The following is a 9,281-nucleotide window of genomic DNA, read 5'->3' on the forward strand; positions in this document are numbered from 1 at the left end:
TATTGTTACAACACCAGTGCGATAGTAGCCTGCGTTCCGTTATGTATATTGGCCGAGTGACGTTTAAGGAAGAAGCTATGTATCATAGTTATGAGCTTGAAACACTAGCCGTTGTTGAATCCTTGTGTAAGTTTCGGTTGTATACTGTGGGCAAACACGTAAAGGTGGTCACAGACTGTACCGCTATCCATGCCACTCTTACAAAACGCGACATGATTCCCCGCATTGCAAGATGGTGGTTGTAAATACAGGAAATGATATTAGTGTAGAATGTAGACCCGGCGAAAGCATGAAACATGTAGACGCGTTAAGTAGGAATCCAATTGACGCTGTAAATATTAATCGCTTAGAGTTACTGATTGGTTTTATACTGTTCAATATCAGGGTTCTAAATTGAAAAATATTATCGATCAACTGAAACCCGGATCAGCAGGACCCGATATTGTTAATAGTTATGTGCTGTTAGAAGATATGTTGTATTGGAAGGCGTTCACTGGTAATAGACTCGTAGTGCCTGGAGCAGCTAGATGGAAAATTGTACAAATGCATCATGATGAGATAGGACAGGTAGGGTGTAAGGGGTTACAAAAATTTTACTGGGCTGATGTCTGCAGATTCACTGCTCTCCTATCGTAGTATAGCTCCTGCATCTGACAGTGCAAGCAGCTCTGGTAACCAACTAGAGACAGAAGATCTGATTTATTTACTAGAAAGCTAATCAACATTGTGTGCCCCATTGCGGGAGCAATTGTTACAGGATGGCCGATTGTAACGCTATATGCTAAACCGAGCCAAGCCAAGCCAAGCCAAGCCAAGCCAAGCCAAGCCAGGCCAAGCCAGGCCAAGCCAGGCCAAGCCAAGCCAAGCCAAGCCAAGCCAAGCCAAGCCAAGCCTTAGAATTGAATAGCCGACCCAGTCTTTTCCGAACGTTACTCATTAACAATTATGCAAAAGGGATTGTTGCCTATGGCAACCGATAAGAGAAAAAGAAAAGACGGGGTCGCTATAGCAACTAGGCGAAAGATATAACGGAGTGAAAAAAATATATAAACGATGAATAATAAAAAAATATATATAACAAAGTTGTTGTTATTGCCTTTCGTTTCATATTTAAACATTCAATTTGGAGGTAAAAACTATTCTATGCGTATATCTATCGTAAACGTAACGGAAAGTCAAATTACGATAACAAGTTGAGAAGTCTTGTAATACGAAGCGCTTCTTGATATCATAGTTCGTATTTAAATGAGATCTTTTCTGTTACATGAGATAATAACGCCATTGCTGGATATCATTGGACTAAACTAAATAAATAAATATATATACATACATACACAACACTAAGCCTTTATTAGTAGTGTGTACAAACAGTGAGTCACGGTTAATACTCTATTTTAGTAAGTTAAGGGTTTTGTGCAAGTCAACCCGCCAATCACATACTCTATCGCTCAACAGCGATACTTGGTGTTGTTGTGCTCCGGTTTGAAGGGTGAGTGAGCCAATGTAGCTACAGGAACAAGGGGATTATCTTAGTTTCCAAGGCTGGGGACACTTCTTCGATATATGATGGCTAATATTTCAAAAGGTATTTCAGGTGGTCCTTAAAATGGAATCTATTAGTATGTAAATATATGGTATGGTAGTTTGAACATCAATCAAGAAACCCAAACATTTTACATTGTATTGTGATTTATTCAGATGCCTTTATAACGTTATTGTAGTTAACAACATACAGGGTAATATTGGGTAATGAAAACAGTACAGAAAACTTTAAAAAATTAGCCAATAATCTCAGCTTGATACATGGACAGTACAAGGAATCCCATCGCGTAAACCACAAGCACCATATCCATGGCGGCTGCAAAGAAATCCCTAGATATATGATTCTCAGCTAAACGTCGGATATGACATCTTAAGTGACTGCATACTCTTCCCAATTGAGATAAAAACATTTCCGCGGTATTCAATATGGTGCTGAAAATAAAATTGGTTGAAAGCGCCATCTATTGAGGTTTCTTTGTAATATTAATATATTTACAAAAGCGCCACCTATCGGTAATTTTTGAAACTATATATTTACATTATTTTCAAATAAAATACTATTAGCAAATACTAAAATAAAATAATAGCTAGTAGTATTAGTAAAAAAAAAGTGTAATTAAAAATATATCACATTATTTTTTGAGTTATTTTAAAGAGCAATTAAATCATAAGCCAATATAGTTCCTAAAAATTTCACTAGATGGCATTTTAGTAAAATTAAGTAGTATATTAAATAGGTTAAGGTAGATTTTTGCTAGATGGCGTTTGAGTACGTAAAATAGGACTTAAAATTTGGCATTTTTTTTATAAATAAGCTTATCAAAGCACGTAATTTTTTCATACACCAAAGAGACGTGGGCTCAAGTTAGGAGAAGAGTTTAAATGTAACAAAGTGCATTAAGCTTTACAGTAAAAAAATGGAACTGCATAGTTTTGAATTAATCTCACATCCCACATCCCACAGATCAATTGCCAACCGTCATGCAGTGGAGCATTATAGGTTCCATTATAGGTTACCAGCTGTGGTAAAATGAGGGTTAAAGTGTGGTTTGCAGTCACGTTTAAGTTCTGTTATAGAATTGTAACACTCTCGCATCATCCTACTATGGGGCTTAAGGCTTCTGTCCTATTAGAAGAAAACCTTGGAGATAATTCCATCACGCTGCTTTAATTGGAGCATACAAATCCGACTCAGCTTAATCAGCACATACAAACTTAGTGGTGTTTACCCCTTAGAGTCATATAAGTTAACTATGGATTACTCGATTACTAGTGTTACCATAAATAAATATACATCAACCTGGGTGAACATCTCCAGCGGGTAGTATTATTTAGTGAGAAAAGTGGGAGAAGCATAGCCAGCATGTACCACACTCCTGCTTGGTCGGAACCTGTCACTGTTAGAGTTGACCGCTGGATGACAGCCGCCCTGTTAAATATAATAATAAATAAAGGCAGATACAAATAGATACCAACGTTATTATAACATTATTTTTTTTAAAAAAGAGGCGAAAATTTTTTTCGATCCTAAAGCTGAACATTTACTGAACAAAGAATATTAAGTCATAAGCTAAGATGTGTTAAATACGATATTGGAAGCTTAACAGAGCGAGGAATTAAAAAACTATTGTTATTTTATTTAAGTCAATACTATTCTAACGTAAGAGACGTTCTTCGTGTATTTATGAAAATAAATATTCTCAAACCGTAAACCGTAAGCACTCTCTGACACATGGAGTCGCACAATAAGAAAAAATATGTTGAGTTAGCTATAAGACGAAACTGCAAACAAAACTAGTTTATAGATGGTCTACCTGCTTCCTTGAACTCCCGTGGTCTCTGTGGGGTTATAGCTACCATTGATCCAATGGTCGACATCACTGCTGAATACACTCCCGTCACTAGCCATTGTGTAGGAGGAAGAGCTTTTAGGACTGGTCTGGCAAAAGGCATGATTTCAAAATTAGCCAAAATGAACTAAAAACATAACGTCATCCCCATGATTCCCTGTAATCTCGGGAGTGCTTTAGTGAAAAGGGACGGAAATGTGTAACAGAAGCCCGAAAGCCCGAGAAGATTTGATCAATGCGCGCGGTGCTAGAGTTGACTTTCAGATGGTACCAATTAATTTTTCGAGAGAATTCAATGTTAATGTTGCACCGCATATGCTTCTACTGTAAGGCGTGTCTTTTTCGTAGAATTGTTTTGTGGCAGGATAACTAGTATTTGAATAGTAGACAGACACAGCCCAAAGAATATGTACAGAATAATATGTTTAAACCTCGTTTTCTTCTAGTACTTCTGGAAGTCTTGGTATCGAAGCGTGAAGCGATGGTTCCAAAGAATTTTCTAAAAGCTCTCTCGCAACCTCCATTTTTACGAAAACTATATCAGAATCTGTAAATGTACATATGTTATAGCACACTGAACACTCACAGTTCAGACTTGACTTGGCTTAATTGGAACAGTTAAGATCTGGAATGGCAATCTAGAACAGCTACTGTCTACCTAAATTCCCTCTGTTAAAATTGATCAATCATATATTTTATTATTGACTATTGGTACTAATATAGAATTATTGCGCCATTATTTTAAATGACGATTAAGGCATAGTAAAACCTAAAAGTTTCAACCTCAAAACAACGAGCCGAGCCGCGGGCGACAACTAGTACGAAATGAAATTATTTATTCACTACACACAATATAGCGATATATATCATTTGGTTAATACCACCACTATTATTATTTTTTTGAGCCCCCCCCCCCCCCCTCACACACATTAACGTATCAATCAAACACTGCTAACTCGATTATTACTATACAGATAACGCTTGTTTCATTGAAAAATAGTATTTATAACCTTATACTTTTTAATTATAAGTTGAATTTACATTGTTTCCACTCGGTAAGTAATTTGTCTTTAGCGCTAGCACACGCCACTGTGTTACGGCGTGGCTAGTGAGATATTATAACTAATTCATTTTGATTCTGTAATAGAATGAGAAAGAATAACGGTGAAAATTTTTGATAAGTTTGACAGACGTCTTGCTTAGTCAATATTCGTTTCTCTTTTTTTAAGTTCAAATTATACGTAACAACTTTTTTATCTACAATGTAAATTGTTTTTTGTATTTAAATGTAACAACATTTAAAAGAATTATAAATAAAATAATTATATTAATTATAATAATTGTGTTCAATCTAAATATAATCTATTAACACGTATTTGAATACTAAGAAACTCAAAAGTTCCACAAATTAAATTAAATACATTATATTTTTATACTGTGCATAAAAATATACGAATGCTAACGTCACACTATTTTAAATAAATATTATGTAAAACATTGGGTCCCTTTTGCAATTGTTTTTATTTAATTGAAATTTATCTACACGAAGACCATCAATTATTAATAGTAGCAAAAGTTTTTTTGCCCAACTTGTTCTGGCAGAATACTTACATACCTTCATCTGACTGGAATTATAATCTTTGGAAAATCAAGTATTCTGGGACTTGAACGAGCAACATTTTGCTTATATTTATGGTGGTCTAGCTTAATTTACTATGAGGCGTTTATTTAACATAATTTATAACTGACTTCCACACTTGACTGACCAATTTAATTAAATTATCAACAAATATCCACCATCTTACATTTAATTTGTTAATTCGGTAGCCCGTGGCGGAATGTGCAAGGACAAAGTAACTTTTTTTCATCGCTTTATTCTATTCTTTATGTCATTCTTTGTGTGGTCTGTGTAAAAAGGCGCGAACCACTGGGCGCCATTGTTCGAATACGATTTGAATTTGGAACGCAGACGTCCCGCCGTTTCATTATTCGCGGGTGCCCTCGTGAAAAAAGGTTTTTTAATGTCAATTGATTTGAAACCTTTTTTTAATTTGGGTCTTTTATCGTACCGAGTGGATGGACTCAATTAGTTGAAATTAGATAAAAAAGTCAAAATTACATTAATTATGCTATATTTTTAATTTACAGTGCGAAATGAAATGTTCATTATCCTGAATACTTATTACCGTGACGATCATTGTTGAGACCTTTTTTCAAGTTTTATACAGACAAATTATTTATGGCAGTGTTGCCCGCGTTACATTTAGGTATACCTAAACTGTAATAGTAAAATTTCAGCGATTAGCCGTTATTTCGACTAAAGAAGTCATACGAATAATTATGGCAGGATCAGACGAGGAAACACCAGGACTGGACTGGAAAGGCCAGCCTCGAGGCACAAGAAACCTTTTAATACATATTCTAATTAATATTTTTCTTACATTTTATTATTATTTATATTTAATAATAATGCATTTTACGCAACTATTGTAAGTACTTAATATTATTGATACAATGAGAATTTAATTTTAAACAAAATAACCAATAAAAACCAGCGTTCAAAGAAGAACCGTCATTTTTAGTTTTAAACCAACAACATATAAAAATAAATCCAACCTAATTCTGAGAAAAAGGAGTAATGATATTAAGCTATTAAATACAATAATCAGTGTGCACTTGTCGTGGTGTTGCTTGTGATGACTTAATCAACACATCCTGCGATCAGGCCGCAATGACAGTCATAAACATAACGATAATCTACTTTAATCTGTGCTGCTTTTATTATCTGTGGTTACTAAAGTGTAACGGATTTTCTTGTTGTGATCTGTTTATTTAAGTTTTTGGAAGTCGAATAATACTAAGACGTTTATTTTTTTATGTTGAGTCAATGATAGTAGCAAAGGTCGCTGCTAAAATGTTGTTAAAATTATTTATATATTTTTAGTTTGACATAATGAATATTATAACATAATATGACGTTTGTTGAAAGTTATAGAAGCGTCTATAATATTTCATATATATTTATAGCAAATACAAAACAGTTCAGTACATTTTTCTTCTCCATTTCTTAATCGATTTCATTTCTTTTTGGAATTGGTAGCGATTTAAAAGTATAACGTAAAGAATTAAAAAAAATGTAAATAGGAGTAAAAGCATGCTTATTCAAATATTTTTCTATACTTTTTTTTAAATAATAATTGATTATGGTCGAATCTCGACCACTGTGAGAACACTGGCTTATATCAAAATTCATAGAATCCCTCTTGTTTTCATTTTCGTATTAGTTTTTACATCGAAGATGTATCCAAGTCCGTTTTTTTTTTAATCAATCGTTTTTTTTTTTTCACTTTCTAGTGACCATGGTCTTGTCACTGCGGGAAGCCGCTACCGATGAGATGTGGAGAATTGGCGATTTTTTTTCTACATTTGGCACCTTGATATAGGTCAGCGTCATGTTAGAATTTTAATTGATTGATTTTTTTTTTAATTTAAATAAGATTAATTATTTTTTAAATATGATTTTTGACTCGACTATCAGCAATGCTATTCTGTAGGAAATTAATTGGTCTCTTACTCGTGGAGTTTTTATTAATAATTTATGTCGAAATATCAATTTCATCCATTTCACGATAGTATCATGTGAACTCTTTAGAACACTCACTTGGAACACACTTCTTTTTTGGACAGTCCTGTAATTAAAATAATTTTAATAAGATATATTCAACGGAATATATAAAAATACTGCATACGTGACATTTGCAGAATATTTGCTGTCTAGAGACTTAAGAAACATTTCAACTAAGAAAAAAACATAAGTTCCTCTTTCTTATCGAAAACATAAATAAATTATTAACCAAAATAGCAATAAAATCATCGTACGATTTTAATATTTAATATATTCAAAATTGAACGCGTCTAACAAATGTTACACACGTTCCCATAAAGCAAATTAATTCGTATAAGTATCATCATCACTTAAGCGACAATCGCTTCATCCTTTCATCCTACCATCGCAGTCAAATATTTGACCGTGATATAAAAAAATCAAAAAATCCTCCATATGGCTTAATGAATTCTAAGTCAACCCTTTATTTGCCGACGAGGTATCATTTAGACCCCATTATAATATTTAATGCTAAACAAACATGGAATTTTTGCCCCGAAATGACTTTATCGAGCTTTAGCAGTATGTGTGAGCTTTGAAAAATACGTATTTGGGCTACGATACGATAATAGCTCTTATTGTTTAATAAATAGAGATGTATATTGATTAGTTTACAAAGCAGTTATGGTATTATATTTTTGTATTGGTAATCTGTGATTATTGTTAATGTTTGTAGAATTATTTAAAATAAAGGGTTGTTTTTTTTTTTGTTTCGTTGATGTCTTATTGTTAAATTAATTATGTTATTTGATATAATGTAGTTAGGAGTTTTATCTTGGAAAATATTCCGATACTTTGTTATTTGAAAAATTAAACTCGTTATTATAAATAAAAAATATTTATTTTTTTATCTATATTTTAAAACTCGAGTACTTAATCATTTTATAAGCAAATAATTCTTAAATAAATATATTATATTATTATGTTTCCCAACAAGATGTTAATTCAAATGTATATTTAACTTTCGTATTTTAATTAAAATTCGTACCAAAATATTTATTATATTTCGTGATAAAATATTTTCAAACTTAATTCTTTGAGTCTCCAAAATTAACCCTACGACATTATCCGTTTGAGATTCCCGCTTTCGAAGGGTTAACCGTCATTTAACCCACCATACTTAGTTCGCGCTTCGATTTATGGAAATTAACTATATTTAGTTAAACGGACCTTTTGATGTTAATGACCTTATTATTTTTTTTGTCTCAATAACTTAGTGGTTCGAGGTAATAACATGAAATGTTTGTTCTGGATGACTATTTAATTCTTTAACAGTTGGTTTAAGAATTTACAATGATTACAGGCCCTGGTCTTAAGTAATGCAATTAGATACGAATATTGTAATAAACCGTGACGGCCCAGTGGTTAGAATCTTAACCCATGTTTGTGGGTTCAAACCCAGGCAAGCCTCACTGATTTTATTTAAGCTTAATTTGTTTTTTGATTCACCGTGTGCTCGACGAGAAAAGAAAACATCGAGGTGTTGGTGGAATAAGCCTCAAGCTTTCTTCCTAAATAGGAGCTTTTAGGAGTCCAGCAGAAGGATAGTTACAGTCTTTTATTTTTATTTTTTTATATTGCACTTAGCTGATAAATAAATCAAAAACGTGTGTCACGGTCTAGTTCAGAGGTTCTACAAAAAAAAAGGAAATCGACGTGGAAAGTAAGAAATTCATTATCATCATAAATATTGCAAATATCACACACCTACATATCTCCGAAATCAAATCAAATGTATTTTATTCAAGTAAACTTCACAATTAAGCGTTTTTAAATCGTTAATATTTAAGCACTACCACCGTTTCGGAAAGCAGTCTCCAGCGAGATGAAACGGCAAGAAAGTCGCATCGTTGCTCCTTTCAAATAAACAGATTTACAATGCTATTATTCACAAGTAGTTTTCAATCAGTCCTGTGGCGTAATCCGATGCTAAATACAGGCGTTCTTTTCTTATAAATATTTATAATAATAGCAATTAGTGTTATATTATTTGAGCCCTCGCAATTCATTTGTGTAATAAGCTTATATTCGGCTTCATATGCTTTAAATTTCAAGAGAAAATACAAATAATATAAAAATAGTATTTGAATTTAATATATATAAATAGCATATAATGTAAACATAGGATGCATAAACGACTAGTTTTTCGTTGAAGACCTTAAAGATGTTGTCTTAGATTTTCGCGATTATTACACAAATGAAATAAAACTAGTTTTTTAACGGAT

The 9,281-nt window shown here is 32.8% G+C and overlaps 1 protein-coding gene across 2 annotated transcripts; it reads right to left on the minus strand.

Annotated features, from left to right (window-relative positions):
* Nucleotides 1-1,684: 1,684 nt before the first annotated feature.
* On the minus strand, nucleotides 1,685-4,556 carry LOC125067377. Of its 2 annotated transcripts, none has more exons than XM_047675939.1 (5): nucleotides 4,434-4,556; nucleotides 3,824-3,939; nucleotides 3,357-3,481; nucleotides 2,843-2,971; nucleotides 1,685-1,974 (listed from the first exon to the last, which is right to left on the minus strand). In XM_047675939.1, exons 2-5 carry the CDS (start codon nucleotides 3,914-3,916, stop codon nucleotides 1,779-1,781), a joined length of 543 nt encoding a protein of 180 aa, XP_047531895.1. In that variant the 5' UTR covers nucleotides 3,917-3,939; nucleotides 4,434-4,556; the 3' UTR covers nucleotides 1,685-1,778. The 2 variants fall into 2 exon arrangements, with proteins under 2 accessions (XP_047531895.1, XP_047531894.1); XM_047675938.1 differs by having other exon boundaries at nucleotides 4,403-4,556.
* Between the last annotated feature and the right edge of the window lie 4,725 nt (nucleotides 4,557-9,281).

Source organism: Vanessa atalanta, chromosome 11 (genome assembly GCF_905147765.1).
Source record: "Vanessa atalanta chromosome 11, ilVanAtal1.2, whole genome shotgun sequence".
In the NCBI taxonomy this organism is placed as follows: domain Eukaryota; kingdom Metazoa; phylum Arthropoda; class Insecta; order Lepidoptera; family Nymphalidae; genus Vanessa; species Vanessa atalanta.